The 20,175-nt window shown below is 41.8% G+C and overlaps 1 protein-coding gene across 1 annotated transcript in view; it reads right to left on the reverse strand.

The window, feature by feature from the left end:
- The window catches only part of RHEB (Ras homolog, mTORC1 binding), a 47,658-nt gene that overhangs the window by 19,739 nt on the left and 7,744 nt on the right, over nucleotides 1-20,175 (reverse strand). The window contains exon 2 of the mRNA XM_082845979.1: nucleotides 371-442. Within this exon, the coding sequence (XP_082702105.1) occupies nucleotides 371-442 (72 nt within the window). The remainder of the gene's footprint in view (nucleotides 1-370; nucleotides 443-20,175) is intronic.

Below are 20,175 nucleotides of genomic sequence, written 5' to 3' on the forward strand. Positions count from 1 at the left end.
TGGAGTGTGTTCATCCTTTCTTTTTAAGCTTGGAATCCCTAAGAAGGGCTATTGTTGAGAAGGAAAAAAAAAAAAAATTCTGCTCTCTACTTGTTTTCTTAAAGCAGCATCTCTAATATGAGGTTCCAATGTAAAAATGGATTCCTATGGAGATGAATAACAATTTCTAGACGGTGGGACCCAGACACTGAATAAAATTCATTCAGTGTAAAGTGGGTAAAGCTTTTGGAAGCTTTTTTGGGCCCCCAGTTGGAGATCTATAGGTTTAACTGAATACCCCCTGCAATCAAAGCCTCCAGGAATACACAGTGGCTGTTTGTAGGCAAAAAGCAGGCTTCTCAGTTTATAAATCCTTGAAAACAATACTTACTGTTTTCTATGGTTGGATCGTAGGAATCAACAAATTGGCCTTCAACAAACTGAATCGTCAATGAGGATTTCCCTATAAAAGAGAGCAACAGCTGAGTACGCACTGGCATATTAAGGTAAAAAAACTTTAATTCTACTATTTTACCAAGAAATACTCTAAATGGAAATAAATTCCATATATACTACAGGAATTTAAGCAATTACACTATTATGAATTACACATGTCTGTGACATTAACAAACAGTACTGACCAGTACGCATATCATAGTTTGTCAAAAGTAAACAAACTCTTAAATAAGGTTTAAGCTAATTTCCTCTGGTGTCCCTGAAATATGGCTATTAATTTTGAATTCAAAATTAATAAAGCATGATCAGTTTCTTTCGGCTCTTCACTTATGGCTGTTATAAGTGTTACCAAGTAGTTTTTAAAGAGGATAATCTGAAAGTATGTGATGAAAGTCGGTTTTTAAAACTTCTTCAAGGTAGAAATTCTCTCTCAATCATTCAGTATTGAAGGCCTCACAATGTCTGGCACACAGAAGACAATAAAGAAATGTTCTGACTTCACAAAATCACCAGTAATAGTTGAGCCTGTATGTTAACAAATCAAGAATCAGAGCCCCAAGTTCTCACCCTCCTGTTGTCAGTAAATTTCTAGTGGAGGACTTTAGAAGAGGATACCCTGTGAAGAAACACTGCAAGAACACAGGCCACATTATGGCCATCCCTCCCCTCAGACACCAAAATCCGAGGATACTCAAGTCCCTTACATAAAACGGTGTAGTATTAATGAACTTATTTACAAAACAGAAACAGACTCACAGACACAGAAAACAAATTTATGGTTACCAAAGGGGGAAGGTGGGGGGAGGGATAAATTAGGAGCTTGGGATCAGCAGATATATACTGCTAAACAGATAAACAACAAGGTCCCACTGTATAGCGCAGAGAACTACAATCAATATCCTGTAATAAACCATAATGGGAAAGAATATGAAAAATAATATATATGCATAACTGAATCACTTTGCTGTACACTTGAAACTAACACAAGGTTGTAAATCAACTATACCACACACAAAAAAAAGGCGTAGTATTTGCATACAACCTAGCACATTTTCCCACATACTCCTGAATCTCTAGATCACTTATAATATCCAATAGTACAATGTAAATGCCATGTAAACAGCTGCCCGCGTGCAATAAATTCAAGTTCTGCATTTTGGAGCTTTCTGCCCCCCGCCCACCATATTTTCCATCCGAAGTTGGTTGACCCCCGGATGTGGGGCGAATACGAAGGGCAGACTATTTTATCAGCAGGAAATAGGAAGTGGTCCCTCCCTAATTTCACCCCAAACCCTTCCTTCTCTCACGCGTCCTCAGATCATTATTAAGCACACACTCTACATGCTCGCAGTATCTCACGGAACTTCCATCTCAAAGGAGGCGCAGGGAGAACCAAGGAGAGAGGTTTGGTAAAACCAGTTTTACGCTCCTGGGGTTTGGGTTGGGCCTGTCCTCCTCCAGACCACGGAGAGGTGCGGTCCACAGGGGGCACAGTGTTTTCACACCAAGGGCAGTCCCCATACACTCAAATTAACTAATACGCGAGCTTATAAGTAGGGGCTGTGGGGAGACAACGAGAAAAGCCCCAAGTTGGCAGGACTGCCCGCTCCTCGTGAGCAGCTAAGCACCATTCAGAGCGTCTCCAGAATGACGAACAACTGAAATCCTTCTCTACAAAGCAGCCTACAAGAGCTTTTGAAAATTAAATGTTACTTCCCTGCTTAAAATCCTCACCGCCATCAGAATAACCCCCAGCTCCTAACCCTGCCCACAATCCCGGGCTCTCCCCGCGGGTGCCCTGCTCTGCCCCCTTCCCTACCTCATCTGCTGCCCTCCCTCCTCCTCCCGGGCCCTCCCAGGCTCCAGTCACATCCTTCTATCCCTGCCAAGTTCCTGCCCGCCTTTGTGCCTTTGTCCCGGCCACCCCCCATCTCTGAATGTACAGACTCCCTTTTATCGTTATTCTGGCCTCCGCTCAAACGTCCCTTCTCCGAGACCGCCCAACCGAAGGTGGCGCCAGCTCCCTCACAGTCACTCTCTCACAGCCGCCTTGTTTTATTTCTTTTTAGTACTTAAAGTTATCTGAAATTCTCTTTTCACTAATTAGTCCACCAAGACCAGCGCAGTGCCCAACACACTGTAGACATGTGGGCTCAGACCTCTGAAGCGCACACTCAGATACTACAGAAGGTGTCAATTTATACACATGACTAGGAAACACAGTTCTAGTCTGTGCTGGTGTCCAAGCACGGGCCTGCCTGTGACATAGGGATACAGTGGTAGTCCAGGAACGCCACACACTTCAAACGGATTGTGCTCAGAAGGAACCATGTTATATAAGCTAGCCCATAAAGGAGCATTCAGCTCAAAATACAGCAGAGCTATTTTATGTAATGAAAGCAGCAGTTTTGTAAGTTAGCAAAACTGAAAAATTTTAGAAAGAAAATAAACTTCTTTAGAGCCTTTGAAGAATTAAAAACAAAAGGAATTTAAAATGATTTTTAAAACTTTTAAAAAGCAGAACTGGATTAAAAATACTGAAAAGAAAGAGGGTGTGATATACATACTAAGTTCCCCCAAAGAGGAGGGAAACCAGTAGGAAACACTGGATTAGACGGTAACAAACCATTATGTACTGGCACCAGCTAAGTCTCAACAGCCTTACTTGCAGGGGTGAGGGGAGGGGGAGAATAGCCTCAGGACTGATCAGGTGAAATTTCAGAAGCCACAACCAAAAGCAAGTTACACACAGTAAACAAGACAGCATGAGATAAAGTGCAAAGATGGAGTTATAGATAACGACTGGACCACACTTAAAAATACAATTATTGGCACATATCCCAAGAAGAGCTCCTCATTTGTACCTTTACAAAGGGCAAAAATTATTTGACAGGCTAAATGGACATTTAACTTGAAAACACAAGTAATTATTCTGGCAAAAGCAGACAATGTAGTTCAACCCAAATCACAATGCAGGTTGACAGCAAACTATCACCTTCACAAGTAACTGGGACACAAGATTTAAAACTGCAGTTCCTCAGGGGGTAAGCTGGACTTCCCAATCAGATTGGTCCTCGGAAAAAGGGATTATTCATCAGCAGAAGCAGGACTGAAGAAGAGCTAGGTCTCCCTTGGGTCTCCCATCCTTGGACTCCCCCCTAAGGGAGATCATTAATTACTTAAATTAAGAAGGGACAGGGAGGCTACATTTGCAGACTTGACACAGTGGTTCTCTACGGTTTCCATTAAAAAGTAGAATTATATAGAAGACGACTAGTGCTGAAATCTTTACAAGTCAGCACTAAATGGTAATTATTCTTAGTAAATAAAGCCCACTGCTCATAGTGTTCTCAGTCCTGGTTCTAGTAATTTCTGGCTTTCAGAGACGTCCTTACCATCCTCATCCTCCAAAGCAACAATTCGGCTCTTTGATCAAGTTTCGCAAGCAGTTTGCTTGCAGCAGCTACAAAAGACTTTGTTGATCTACAGCAAATTATGTTCTTTACTTGAGCACCTTTAAAATTTTCCCCTCATAATAAGTTCATACATTTATTTGGCTTTTGTCCTTATCAAATTCAGATTCTGAAACACTAGTTATTTCCTGAAGATGTTTCAACAATGATCATGCTCTCGAAAGGTGCATTAATTTGTACAGTCTGGAGAAATGTTATACGAAAGCAATATAGGAGTGATCTGAAATAAGTGGAAAAGCAGCACGTGCCCAGATGTGTGTTTATCAACACAGACATAAATCACTCGTTTTATGATATAACAGTACTATAAGAGGTTGGAAAATATATCTCAATATCCCACAATTAACTTCCAAGTATTTTCCCTCCAAACTAAGAACCGCCTTAGTTTTAAAAGTCATAAAAATTATTTTTAAAAAGTTTCTTCTGAACTTTTACCAGCTGAAAACAGCATCACCATATATATATTTTTTGCAATGGTAATTTAGCACAGTAAGTTTTTTCACCCAGTATTTCCACAACAGAAGATATACCTTCAAGGTCGTTAACTGAATCTCTCACACTTCACAATTGTTATAAAATAGGCACTATTTATATAAACGTTTAAATACTGTTCAGATTAATTTTGAACAACTTTTCATGCTTATTCTCCATAAAGAAAAAAAATTACTTATATATCACTCCCCACCCCTAAAGCACCATCCTCTGGAACAGCAGACAGTCACTTGTTCACGGGGATAAAATGGGGAGGAGTAGGTTTCAATCTGCTAGGCTATCAAATCGTTGGGCAGAAGGGTCCATCAGGACCAACGTCATGCACCTAGCATACAACCCATCCCAAGAACTGCTTTCATTTTTACCTTGAGTCCTTAAGCTTGCCTTATGGGACTTTGATGTCCATGCAGACGAACTGACTAACAGTTCAGCTTCCAAGCTTATGGGGTCTTGCCACCAATAATAACCACCTCCACACACTTCAGCAACCACCTCCTGAGCACGACATGAAACACCCAGACGACTCCACCTCCAACCCTGCACCTCCCACGAACCAATCAATAAGCAGGTGGTGTGTCTTCCCAGTTGCCCTCACCTTCTGAGTCCCATCACCTAATCCAGACCATCTCTGGAAGCAATGTTTTCAAACCAGGGGTTGTAAACCCACCAGATCATGAAATCAACATACTGAGCTAGGACCAGCACGTTTTTAAAGAAATAGGAACACCTGAGTGGACTGCAAATAATAAAGTCGTCCTGGAACTTTCAGCTGTATAAACATTTATGACTGGGTCACAACGTACAATGTATTTCTTACTACAGACCGAAGCCCAAAAAGTTAGATATACCCTGCTCTACGAGTCTCCTGAATCTCCAATCTCTACCACGGTTCACTTCCTTCCCTATCAGTTTAAGTCCCAAGATAAATCACTGTGCACCATGCACTACTCTTTTATCAGAACCTGTCAATTTCCTTTCTCTGGGCTGATAATTCTATGATCTTAATCTAATCTTTGGCCTTTTGTGAGCCTGTTGAGCTCAGCTGCAGAAAAGCTCCCAACCCTGTGGCTTGGCAACCATTCTCAAGCTGTGGCCTCCCCCCCCCCCCACCCCGCTCTGTCCTCTGTCTTTAGGAATCCTTTCTGAGTGTCCCTTTCCCAACAAAGCAGCCAAGTGTGGTTCCAGCAGCATCCCAGGGCAACTTACTGCAACTGCAAATTCCTAAGCCCCACCCAAACCTCCCAGGCAGGAGTATTAACAAACCCCCACTCATGTGCTGCACCCTAAAGTTTAATTACCACTCCCCCCTCAGGTGCCAAGTTCAAATGTGACCACTCTAAATCACCTACCTCCTCCTGTATGCAGGGTGTTCCCAAATCTTCCAGTTCCTCCCAGCAGCTCAGATCATAAGCATTTAAAGAACACACAACATGGGCCAGGAACTGGGACACAGCCATGACTACAAGCTGGGGCTGAACCTTAGAGGTAACTGCTGTGACACCGCTGTCTTCCACTCACCTTTGCCTTGGCTCTGTGCACGTCAGACAGTGTGAAGGGAGCCCCTGGGCTGCGCAACACAGCCCGCCTGCCTGGCCCTCTTCAAATTATTACCACGGCACAGAGGCAGTGGGCAGCACACCCTTCTTTCCACAGAAGCGATTCCAGGACCAGGGCTCTACATCCCATCCCAGCTCCTGGTCTCCTCCAAACCTTCCTCCTGAAACAGTTCTAAACACATTCTTCGTTTCTCTACTGGTTTAACTCCAATCCATATGGTTTGTTCACATGCCTCTGACATACTTATTAAATATATTTAAAAATCCAGGGGAGCACACCCTGACTTACGTTCCCCTTCTGCTCTCAGTGCTATAGAAAGACTTGGCTGGGTGCTGCAGCCGTTGGGTGCTATATCCCTGACCACAGAGCTAAGCGCATCCTCCAGAAAATGATCTCAGTCACTTAAAGCTCCACCCCACTAACCCAGATCAAACGCAGCCATGGGGATGCACGTGACCTGCATGTCCTGTAGTAATCTGGCTACAGTACCTGACAAAAAGTGTGTAGCCTCTGGTTTGAGGAGCCTTGAAGTAAAAAGTCAGGAAAACAGAGGCTAAAGCTACGGAGGCAATTAAGCAAGAGCAGCAGCTCTTTCACTTAACAAAAGAAATCAAAGAGCAGTGAAGCATGCAACGTATAACAATTCCAAGAAACTATTGGCCAGAGGCACGTTGTGACTTTGGGATGTCTGCCTCCATAGGGACCAGATGCTGACACAGCCACCAAGCTGCAGGTGGTCTATTCTCCCCTCCAGCTCCCCAGAGCTAAATGGTTACACTACTGGCACTGAAACCTGGACTTGTAGCTTCATCAGTTACAGACAGAAGAGCTGCACTATTCACTCTGTAAAATAAGGAGGTACGCTCCCCAAGCTGTCCAAACACCTTTTTTCCTCCGGGTTCTGCCTCACAATGGCTGTTTTTTTTGGTTTTGTTTTGTTTTTGCAGTATGCGGGCCTCACTGTTGTGGCCGCTCCCATTGCGGAGCATAGGCTCCAGACGCGCAGGCTCAGCGGCCATGGCTCACGGGCCCAGCCACTCCGCGGCATGTGGGATCTTCCCGGACCGGGGCACGAACCCGTGTCCCCTGCATCGGCAGGCGGACTCCCAACCACTGCGCCACCAGGGAAGCCCTGTATTATTTTTTTTTTTTTTTTTTTTTTTTTAGCCCTGTATTTTTAATAGTGTCAAGCTTGGTAACATTTCATTCCATTCTGAATTCCGAGTTTTCAAGTCCCTGAGTATGGATTAATTCATTAATTTCTCAAATAGCTATTAAGCAGCTATTATGTTCCAGGCACGGTTCTAGGCGCCGGGATATATCAGTGAACAAACAGACAGAAATTGCTTGGTACATAAATTCTAATAGTGAGAAGTATAGTAAAATAAAAAAGCACAAGAAATGCAATAAATTGGAGAAAATATGTATCTATTCCTTGTAAACAAAAGAACATAACAAATAATTACCATGGTTTTTTAAACTAGTGAATGAATGGATCTAAGCAATGGTGAGGAGCAGCTGTTAATGCCGCGAAAGGAGAAATAACCAGATATCATGGGTCTCCTGAGACAAACACAGACCACTACCCTGGAAGCAATTTTAAGGAGGCTGGGGAAGGGAAAAGAGAAAGAAACCACCTAAATCTGACCAAACTGCTAGATTTAACTACCAATTTACAGGAAATAACGGGGGACAAATGAACGTCTTGAATACTATAGGATGCAATAGCAAAACCCAGATTCTAGGTAACACTTCAGGTAACCCCTATATATCAGAATTTCTAGGGTGGGGCCCATGCTTCACTCAGTATTTTTCAAACTCCTCCAGTGATTCCAGCGTGTCTGGAAGTTTGAAAACCAGTGTTCTAAAGCAGGGCTTCCCTAATGTTAAAGAATAAGCAGTTCTCCTAGGGACTATGTTAAAGTGTAGATTGCTGATCTATTTGATCTGGGGTGGGGTGTGGGATTTTCCATTTCTACCAAGCTCCCTGGTAATACTCATCTCCAGACCGAGTTCTAAAGTTTAGAACGCTGGTTCGCAAACTTACCTGCACTCCAGAAACACAGAGGGAATTCCAAAAACTACTGGCTGGACCTCACCCTCAAGTAATTCTGATTTAATTACTACAAGGTGCAGCCAGGGCACAGGGATTGTTAAAAAGATCCCTGAGTGATTCCAATGTGCCACAAGTTTGAGAACCCCTGGACCAAGGTCAAGGGTGCCAGGAAAAAAGAGATGGAAGAAACTGTTCTTGAGTTAACCGACTAGTCAACCACTAGTCTTCCATTTATGTGAATGAATAAACCTTATTCTTTAAGCCAGCACGAGACAAATTATTTCGCAGTCAAGAGCATACTAATTGACTGCAATATTATTGCAACAGAACTGAAAATTTTAGCATCTTCTTATAAATATCACTCAAATCACTCCTCTTCTATTTGATAAATTTGTATTTTAGAGTGATAGGAGTCTTCTCTGCTTTAAGAAACATTACTTATCACTTGACTCTACACCCACTCTTAACTGACACAATCTGGAAGTAAAATTTCTCAAGGGGGACTTCCCTGGTGGTGCAGTGGTTAAGAGTCCCCCTGCCAATGCCGGGGACACGGGTTTGAGCCCTGGTCCGGGAAGATCCCACATGCCGCGGAGCAACTAAGCCCATGAGCCACAACTACTGAGACTGCGCTCTAGAGGCTGCGAGCCACAACTACTGAGCCCACATGCCACAACTACTGAAGCCTGCTCACCTAGAGCCCATGCTCTGCAACAAGAGATGCCACTGCAATGAGAAGCCCACGCACCACAATGAAGAGTAGACCCCCCGCCAGCTGCAACTAGAGAAAGCCCGCGCAGCAACGAAGACCCAACACAGCCATAAATAAATAAATAAATAAATAAAAATATATTAAACAATTATATATATAAAAAAAATTTCTCAAGGAACAAACATCAGTGATGCCTTCTAATAATTGACTTGAATGATCCTTGGAAGAGGCCAGAGCCAGAAACTGAAAGAAAGCTGCTGACCAAGCACTGAGGTCATATTTTTTTATGTGTCTGGGATGGGGGTGGCAAATGGGACAGGACGCAGTCCTACCAGGAACCAAGCAAGCTCCCCACAAGAGGATTGTGGACTGGGGCCAGATGATGGCCAATGAAAAAACCCAAGAGAAAAGAGTGAGTAAAGATGGGAAGAGGGCAGAGGAAGTAAGAGGAAAACAACTCAAACACCAATCTGTAATCCCAAATTCCCCGCCACACAAAAACTCTATTACTAAGAAAAAGCAGCCATCAGAATAACTGGAATAGGTGAAATTAATCTTATAAAGGTCTGTGAAGACTGTAACTGAACATGCCCAGAGTTTCCAGAGATTATCCAAGGAATTGCTTCTACTTTAAAAAACAGATTAAACATGATCAAGTGAATATGAAAAAACTTTTTTTTCCACAAATACTCTGTTTAAAAAAAATCTAGGTAACATCTTTTGAAATAAGTTCCTACTATTTCACATAAAATACATTTCAAGTAAATAATGGAATAACTGTGGTTATCGCCACAGGGCAAAAAGTATTCACCACGTACTAATCAACTTTTCCCATTTCCAGGATTCCATCTATTCTAAGAAACATCATCTGTTAACGGCAGCTTTGCGGGGCAGGGGTTGATGAGAGCACACTAGTAAATTAAAACCACAATACACCCTGGCATTGAGGAAATATAATTAATAGAAACAGGACTGTGGGTTAAGGTTCAGCATTTGAATTCAGGTTATGGTGTGAACCCCAGCTGTGTCTCTGGGGAAGTTAATGCCTTTGTGCCTTGGAACCCTCATGCATGTGATGACTAAACACACTACACCTTAAGTCCACACACATCGACTGATCCTATTCCATAATAGGATTCTATGATCACCTGAATTCTGAAAAAGATGTCAGTATGATACACCTGATTGCCACCTACAAGGATCCTGTAATCTTAACAGAAAGGAAGGCACCTATGTGAAAAGTCAAGTACACCCCTCCCCCCAACAGGATTAGAAAGTGGTGGTGATGTTTTTTAAAAAAGAACAGCCAGGGAGTTTCCCAGCGGTCCAGTGGTTAAGACTCCATGATTCCACTGCAGGGGGCATGGGTTTGACCCCCGGCTGGGGAACTAAGATCCTGCATACCACGCGGTGCGGCCAGAAACACACACACAAAAAAGGAAGAACCACCACTGGAGAATTTCTACTGAGGCGAGGGACATGAGAGGATGAAACACTAGGGAGATCAGGATGAAATTCTGAAAAATGGACTAGAAATGAAAAATGGGCATTTTAACCTGCTTCAAAATAGGTATTTAATACAAACCAGAAAAGGAAAAAAATGGAAAAATTGATCTGTAAGGAAAACAAGAACCTCAGAAAATTTTAAAAAGAAACAAGTATGTACTTGATTTCAAGACTTACTAGGAGACTACAGTTATCAAGACGTGTGGTATTGGCATAAAAACAGACATATAGATTAACGGAACAAAATACAGGTTCCAGAAATAAATCCACACATATAAATGATCAGCTGATTTTGGATAAAGGTGCAAAGGCAATTCAAGGGAGAAGGAACAGTCTTTTTCAACAAGTGGTGCTGACACAACTGGATATCAATATTAAAGAGAAAGAACCTGACCATATCCCATATACAAGTATAGGATAAAAAATGGATCACAGACCAACTGCAAAACCTAAACTATGAAACTTCTGGAAGAAAACACAGGAGAAAATCTCTGTGACCTTGAGTTAAGAAAGATTTCAAAAGCACAATCCATAAAGAAAAAAAAGGATATATTGGACTTCATTGAAATTAAAACTGGTCAGTAAAAGATTCTTGTTAAGGGGATGAAAAAACAAACCACAGACCTGGAGAAAACGTGCAAAGCACATTATCCGACAAAGGGCATGAATCAGGATATATAACAAACTCTCAAAATTTAACAATAAGAAAACCACCCAATTAAGCATACGAGCAAAAGATGTGAACACTTTAACAAAGAAAATATTCAAACGGCAAGTAAGGACTTCCCTGGTGGTGCACTGGTTAAGAATCTGCCTGCCAATGCAGGTGACACGGGTTCGAGCCCTGGTCCAGGAAGATCCCACATGCCGCGGAGCAACTAAGCCCCTGTGCCACAACTACTGAGCCCGTGCGCCACAACTACGGAGGCCTGTCCACCTAGAGCCAGAGCTCTGCAACAAGAGAAGCCACCATGAGAAGCCCGCGCACCGCAACGAAGAGTAGCCCCAGTTCCGCTGCAACTAGAGAAAGCCTGTGTGCAGCAACAAACACCCAACGCAGCCAAAAATAAATTTATTAAAAAAAAAAACTGCTGCTAATCAAATTATATATAAAAAAGGCAAGTAAGCCCATGAAATGATGCTTATCATTATTCATTAGGAAAATGCAAATATAATTACAGTGAGATATAACACATCTAATTAATAATGTCTACAATAAAAAAACACTGACAATACCAGTACTGGAGAGGATGTAGAGCAACTGTTCTCTTTGGTGGGGATGCAAAATGGTACAGTCACTTTGGAAAAAGTTTTTTAAAAATAAAACACACATTTATCAGATGACCCAGTAGTCCCATTCTTAGGTATTTTTCCAACAGAAATAAAAACTATGGTCACACAAAAACTTGTATGCATATATCTGTAACAGCTTTATTCATAATTGTCCCAAAGTGGAAACAAACCAAATGTCCCGCAACCTGTTACTGGATAAACAAATTATATTAAATCCATACAAAGGAACACTACTCAGCAATAAAAAGGAATGAACTACTGATAGACACAACAACACAGATAAATCTCAAATGTGATTCCATTTATATTACATTCTGGAAAAGACAAAACTATAGGGACAGAAAACAGAAGGGGGTAAGGGCTGACTACAGGGGCACAAGGGCATTGTGGGGGGTTGATGCAACTGTTCTGTGTCTTGTGGTTGTGGTTACATAACTATAGAGTGTTTGCTAAAACCGGGCCATACACAAAAAGGGATAAATTTTACTGTATGTAAATTGTACTTCAAGTTTAAAAAAGAATCTTAACCTTTACCTCAGACACAAAAATTACCTGGAAATGGATCACAGACCGAAACTTCAGAGCTAAAACAATTATACTTCTAGAAGTAAACATGAGAACATTTTTATGATCTTCAGATAGGCAAAGATTCCTTACATGATAAAAAATGAGTAAACCATAATCAAAAGAACTGATAAACTGGGCTTTAACAAAATTACAAATTTCTGTTCTTTGAAACATAAGAAAATGAAGCCATGAACTAGGAGAAAATATTATATATATATGAAAAAGAACTATTATTCAGAATACATAACTCAATAAAAAGAACCCAATAACAAAGGCAAAACACTTGGACACTTCACAAAAGAAGATATACGAATGGTCAAGAGGTATATGAAAAGACGCTCAATGTCATTAGTCATTGGGAAAAGTCAAATTTCCATGGCCTACCACATCAGTACTGCTAAAGAGTTAGAAAACTGACAATATCAGATGTCAGTGAGGATGGGTCTCATTTGTTGCTGGCGAGAGTGTAAAACAGTACAAATGCTTTGGCAAACTGGTAGTTGCTCAGAAAACTAAAAACTTAATACATGTGACCCAGCAACTCCATTCCAAGGTGCTTACCAAAGAGAAATGACAGTGTCAACAAACATACAACAGATGCTCATCAAAGCTTTATTCTTAGCATGAAACACTGGAAACAAGTGACTGGAGAAACAAATTACGGTATAAGCATACAACAGAATACTACTCAGCAATAAAAAGAAACTGCTTATATATGTGACAACATGGATGGATCTCAAAACATTATACTAAATGAAAGAAGTCACACAATAAGAGAATTTATTGTGTGATTCTATTTATGTGAAATTTTATAACAAGAAAAACTAATCGATAGTAATGGAAAGCAGGTCAGTGTTTGCTGGGGAGTGGGGTGGGGCATGAGGGAACTTCTGGGGATGATGAAAATGTTTTTTATTTTGATTGGAGTAATGGTTTTACATAGGTGAATAAATCTGTCAAAACCCATCTAACTTTACACTTAAAATGGGAACTTTATTAGACATAAATTATACCTCAATAAAACTTGATTTTTCTTTGTTTTATTGAAGTATAGTTGAGGTACAATATTACCTAAGTTATAGATGTATAATATAGTGATTCACAATTTTTAAAAGTTATACTCCATTTATAGTTACTATAAAATACTGGCTATATTCCCTGTGTTGTACAATATATCCTTGTAGCTTATTTTATACATAATAGTTTGTACATCTTAATCCCCTACCTCTAGGTTGCCCCTCCGCCCTCCTGCCTCCCCACTGGTAACCACTAGTTTGTTCTCTGTAACTGTGAATCTGCTTCTTTTTTGTTATATTCACTACTTTGTTGTATTTTTTAATTTTTAAAATTTTTATCATTTTTAAATTTTGGCTGCGTCAGATTTTCATTGCAGCACGCGGGACCTTTGATGCGACAGCCGGGATCTTTTCGCTGAGGCACGTGGGCTTCTCTCCAGCTGTGGTGCACAGGCACCAGGGGGCGTGGGCTCTGTAGTTTGTGGCACATGGGCTCTCTAGTTGAGGAGCACGGGCGTAGTTGCCCACAACATGTGGGATCTTAGTTCCCCAACCAGGGATCGAACCGTGTCCCCTACATTGGAGGGCTGATTTTTTACCACTGGACCACCCGGGAAGTCCCTGTTGCATTTTTTATTTTCCACATGTAAGTGATAGCACACAGTATTTGTCTTGGAGGGTATTATGCTAAGTGAAATAAGTCAGACAGAGAAAAACAAAACTTGATTTTAAAACAAGTATTAAAAAGGGAAGACATATATATTTTTTTTTACAAAGCATAATAGGATAGTGATTAGCTAGCTATGTGACAGTAGGCAGTTTTCCTGGTCTGTTTCCTCATTTGTAGAATAGATATAATAACAGCACATACTTTATAGGTAGTTGTGAAGATTAAATGAAAATATCGATACATGCAGAATATCTGCTATGTAATAATAATGACATTTATTGAAGACTTATTACATAACCACATTCTAGACACTTTCATTTAATCCTAGTCTCACATTCTAATAATTATATCTAATATATTAACTTGAAATCTAAGAAAATGATATACAGTAACAACTACTGAAGCTAAATCCTCAAACTCACGTGAAAAAATATCAAGAAATATAAGAATACACACACATACCCCTAATGCAGAAAATTACTGTTTCAGTAATCACTGCGTAACAAACACCTCAAAACTTAGTGGCTGAAATCAACAACTATTTCATTTCTTCCTGATACTACAATCAAGGCTGGGCTCGGCTGGCTCCTCTGCTGGTCTTTTTTTTTTTTTTTAACATCTTTATTGGAATATAATTGCCTTACAATGGTGTGTTAGTTTCTGCTTTATAACAAAGTGAATCAGTTATACACATACATATGTTCCCATACCTCTTCCCTCTTACGTCTCCCTCCCTCCCACCCTCCTTATCCCACCCCTCTAGGTGGTCACAAAGCACCAAGGTGATCTCGCTGTGCTATGCGGCTGCTTCCCACTAGCTATCTATTTTACGTTTGGTAGTGTATATATGTCCATGCCACTCTCTCGCTTTGTCACAGCTTACCTTTCCCCTTCCCCATATCCTCAAGTCCATTCTCTAGTAGGTGTCTTTATTCCTGTCTTACCCCTAGGTTCTTCATGACATTTTTTTCTTAAATTCCATATATATGTGTTAGCATATGGTATTCGTCTTTCTCTTTCTGACTTACTTCACTCTGTATGACAGACTCTAGGTCCATCCACCTCATTACAAATAGCTCAATTTCGTTTCCTTTTATGGCTGAGTAATATTCCATTGTATATATGTGCCACATCTTCTTTACCCATTCATCCGATGATGGACACTTAGGTTGTTTCCATCTCTGGGCTATTGTAAATAGAGCTGCAATGAACATTTTGGTACATGACTCTTTTTTTTTTTGCGGTACACGGGCCTCTCACTGTCGTGGCCTCCCCCGTTGCAGAGCACAGGCTCCGGACGCGCAGGCCCAGCGGCTATGGCTCACGGGCCCAGCCGCTCCGCGGCATGTGGGATCTTCCCAGACCGGGGCACGAACCCATGTCCCCTGCATCGGCAGGCGGACTCTCAACCACTGCGCCACCAGGGAAGCCCCACATGACTCTTTTTGAATTATGGTTTTCTCAGGGTATATGCCCAGTAGTGGGATTGCTGGGTCATATGGTAGTTCTATTTGTAGTTTTTTAAGGAACCTCCATACTGTTCTCCATAGTGGCTGTACCAATTCACATTCCCACCAGCAGTGCAAGAGTGTTCCCTTTTCTCCACACCCTCTCTAGCATTTATTGTTTCTAGATTTTTTGATGATGGCCATTCTGACTGGTGTGAGATGATATCTCATTGTAGTTTTGATTTGCATTTCTTTAATGATTAATGATGTTGAGCATTCTTTCATGTTTGTTGGCAGTCCGTATATCTTCTTTGGAGAAATGTCTATTTAGGTCTTCTGCCCATTTTTAGATTGGGTTGTTTGTGCTGGTCTTAAAGTCACCCCTTGGCTGCCTCCGCTGGTGGGAGGCTGGGGGCCAGACTCAGCTGGGACGGCTGGACCTTCTCCCTTCCCACATGTCTTCTAAGGTCTCTCCCCCATGTTCCTTGAAGCTCCAGAGAACACAGAAGCTGCCAACTTCTTAAGGCTTGAGCCTGGCACTGGCCCATCATCATCTCTGCAGTGTCTTGCTGGTCAGGAGTGCCATAGGGCCAGGACATGAATAAGTACCAGGAAGGTGCTTCTCTGGGAGCCACTGATGGAAGGACATCAATAAAAGGGACCAGGTGGGCTTCCCTGGTGGTGCAGTGGTTGAGAGTCCACCTGCCGATGCAGGGGACACGGGTTCGTGCCCCGGTCTGGGAAGATCCCACGTGCTGCGGAGCGGCTGAGCCCGTGAGCCATGGCCGCTGAGCCTGTGCGTCCGGAGCCTGTGCTCCGCAACAGGAGAGGCCACAGCAGTGAGAGGCCCGCGTAACGCAAAAAAAAAAAAAAAAAAAAAAAAGTACCAGGTTTGCAAACAGCAGAGAAAGACTACAGAATCACCTGGGGTCGTAAACGGATGGCAACCTGAATATCATCATTAAAAGGCCGAGAATAACAACGAACCATATGAAGGTTTCTTTAACAATGTGTTCCTTACACAATACACGATACCAATTACATGCTGACTAAAAAAATGTGTAGTCCTGTCCCCGGTGGCGCAGTGGTTAAGAATCTGCCTACCAATGCAGGGCACATGGGTTTGAGCCCTGGCCCGGGAAGATCCCACATGCCACGGAGCAACTAAGTCCGTGCGCCACAACTACTGAGCCCGCACGCCTAGAGCCCGTGCCCCGCAATGAGAAGCCACCACCACGAGAAGCCCGCGCACCGCAACGAAGAGTAGCCCCCGCTCGCCGCAACTAGAGAAAGCCCGTGTGCAGCAACGAAGACCCAATGCAGCCAAAAAAAAAAAAAGTGTAGCTCTGTCAATAGCAGCTTTTTTTTTTTGTTGCTTTTTTGAGGGGGCAGGGTGGGATGTATATATATCAGGGTCACCAAGGAATCTTTTGGAAAAAAAACACAAAACACCTCACCATTCTAATTTTAAAAAGGGTGCCTAAGGAGTTCCTGTGTGCTCTGCAGAAGTGCTCCCTGTGATTCTAATGTGCATCCCCATCCCCACATCTCCACCACATACAGAGTCGGATGAGGGCATGTGATACAGATAATCCAAATTTTAATTGTTCACCAGAACCTACAAGTGAGACACTGTTTTAAGAGTTTACAACCCAATTCCTGGAAATCTCCACCTCTTCCCCAAAATAGTTGGAATAATTCTCCCACTCATTAGCCTATGAAATTACCCAACCTATAAAAACTAACCACCCCATATTTCGGGGCCTCTCAACTTCTAAGACGGCCCACACTCTGTCTATGGAGTGTGTATCTCCCTAAGTAAACCTTCTTTCACTTAAAAAAGTTTACAAAACATTTTCACATGAATTATCTCGCTTGTTCCTATGAATTAAGCACGGTTGACATCATCTTTTTCTCTCTCACACTCCCTTACCAATTTTCAAAAAACAGACGCTAGGAGAGAAAAAGTTAAGGTGCAAGTATTATTTTGACAAAGAGAATAACCACATAAAGCTGGTTCATAGAATTACTACTCATTCAAATACTTTTTTTTAATATATAAATTTATTTATTTATTTTTGGCTGCGTTGGGTCTTCGTTGCTGCATGCAGGCTTTCTCTAGTTGCAGTGAGCGGGGCTACTCTTCACTGCGGTGTGCGGGCTTCTCATTGTGGTGGCTTCTCTTGTTGTGGAGCACAGGCTCCAGGCGCATGGGCCTAAGTAGTTGTGGCGCACGGGCTTAGCTGCTCCGCGGCATGTGGGATCTTCCCGGACCAGGGATCGAACCCGTGTCCCCTGCATTGGCAGGTGGATTCTTAACCACTACGCCACCAGGGAAGCCCTCAAATACTTATCAGGCGCTTACTATTGCCAAGCACTAGGCTGCCAGATACATTCCACTCAGGAAAATAAGAGAAATAAGTTTGTACCATAACATGAAGATCTGAGTTACATAAATGAAGAAGTTTGTTAACTGTCTGGGTTATTAAGCTAAAAGGAAAAAATGAAAGTGCTGACAAGAAAGGCCATGGACCTGCTTCCCTAAAGATTTTAAAAACAGGATATTCATCTCTCTGGGATGATTTATAGGTAAAGCCAAGTTGGAAGGTAAGGAAATAGAACTGATAAACTGCAGTCAATTATATGTTTGGCAACAATGAAGAGTGAATTTTGCTAGATTTGTGGCCGAAATTGGGGAGAGGGCTGGGGGTCGGGTGGGAAAGAGCTAGAGAAAAGCAAACAAGAGATAAATTCCTAAATTATAAAACAATCTTTAATGAGAACATGGAGTTTAAGACTGACCAAAACTAGTAATAAAAAAAAGTTAGGAAAATGAATTGAGACATAAAGCATATTTATCAATCAGCATGAATGGTTATTAATAAAGATTATTTCTTCAAAAGCTCTTTAAAACTGCACTGACCCCACATACTAACACCAATCCATCCCTCACCATACCTGTGCTACCTCATGGAGTTTAAAGATATCCCACACCAGTAAATGCTTTAAAAACACCAGCCAATCATTATTAATAGTAGTAACTGTATACTGTGGCTACCTCACTAGACTGAAGCTCCCTGGGGGCACAGATCAGGACTGCCCTGTCCTTGGTGGTAAGTACACAGTGCCTGGCACATAGTAGGGACTTAGGTTACTCAAACATGTAATGAACACCTATTTGAATAACATGGGATACACTTAACTCACACACTGCCCTCTTCAATCAGTCATTTCAGCAATTCAGTCCTTTGAGGGTCTGAAATCCTCTGGATAGCTGATAAAAGTCCTGGACTCTTTCCCTAGAAAATATGCACCCAGTCTCAGGCAAAGCTCATGAAGTCCAAGTTAAGAACCACTACTCGAAGTGGGCACCAGAACTGAAGACAGCGCTCTGCCTGGGGTTCAGAGTTCGGCCGAGCTAGTTTACGATGAGAACCCGTCAACTGAACTGCTCAGAAAATTAATCCAGGTCTCTCCACCTGCATCTCCTGCATACAGGAGATTCTTCTGAAATGTAAATGTAAGACTTCACATCTGTGGCCCTCCTTTCCTCCAGCAGCCGCCTCAGTGATGTTCTGTTCTGAACTTTTGCATGGCTCTCCTCTGTGGTCAGGCACTCCTGCCCCCTGGTGTACTCAAGACCATACTCACATCTAGTTTCTTCCCAGAGGGTGGGTTGGAAATCCCACTTCTACCCCCACGACGAAGCACCATATTTTAGTGTGGTGTGTCCAGTCCGCCAAGGTCATTTGGAACCCTCCTCCATCTTGATGTCAGCCACCATGGCTGAATTCTGCCAACTAGGGTTTTCATTCAGTCACTCATATAAATCATGAACAAGACTGAAGAGAAACTATATTTTTAAATACTCTCTTTAAAATAAATTCCGAAAGTGCTTTAGATTTGAAAACCAGCAAAATACTGGCCAGATGCATTTATATCCAAGACATACAAGTCTAAGAAAAGCATTTTCATGTCTTAAAACTATATTAACTGTAAAAGTCACAGTTAATTTCATCTCCATGTCCACAAATTATTTACCATGCCTTCATGTAGCTAACATTCAACTTTGAATCCTGCAAAAAGCAGGACCATAACATAGCACGTTAAAGTGCCTATTTCTGTTTCAAAAGTCCCTGAGGCGTCTTTCTGCAAGTAAGAAAGCACAACAAAAAGAGAAATGGGGGAGGGGGAGCAGGGGGGTAAGAGGGAACTCAATTATACCCCGGTTAGGATGCCAAACAACCAAGGACCTGTACGAGTTAGTTTTATTAGGATCCTTAAATCACCCTGCTTTCACTTGCCCACAGAGTGCAATACAAGGTTTCCGGCACTTCTGTTCTAAACTAATACCAATTTAGACTTCAAATTCCAATGCCTCATGTGGCGCTCTCTTTTATCAGATGCCCAATATATATTTAAGATTATTAAAACACTAAAATAGTATCCCCGGACCTTTGTGTTTGAGATATTAAATTAAATTTCTAAATCAATCAACCATTCATGTCAAAGGTACCCAAGAGTTTACATTCTCACGGTTATCAGTTTAAGACAGACTGTGAGTACTCTACTGTTAAGACTTAATTTGGTCCTTCAAAATAAATGAGAATAAAGGTTCTCTCAAGTGTGAGCACTAGAGATTTCATAATGCTTTTAACTTGCACAATCAAGTCCATGTTCAGTTATGATTTATTCAAATAAACAAGTACAATCCACTCATGGACAGTATTAAAGTTATTAAGTCTCTCTTCCAGACCCTAAGCTAAGGAAACTGGTGTACGTTTTTGACTCCATAATCACAGGTAGGATGGCTATTTCTCATTCTGTGATAAAGTTGCTGATAATTGTACTTGAAAACCGTGTTAATTAGCACACAGGTCCCGCTGTGCTGCCACCTTGAAATTTTTGTTACTCTTTGGGAGCTTCACTAGTACCAGGTCAAAAACCAAG

This window comes from Leucopleurus acutus, assembly GCF_964270905.1.
Source record: "Leucopleurus acutus genome assembly, chromosome: 9".
Lineage (NCBI taxonomy): Eukaryota > Metazoa > Chordata > Mammalia > Artiodactyla > Delphinidae > Leucopleurus > Leucopleurus acutus.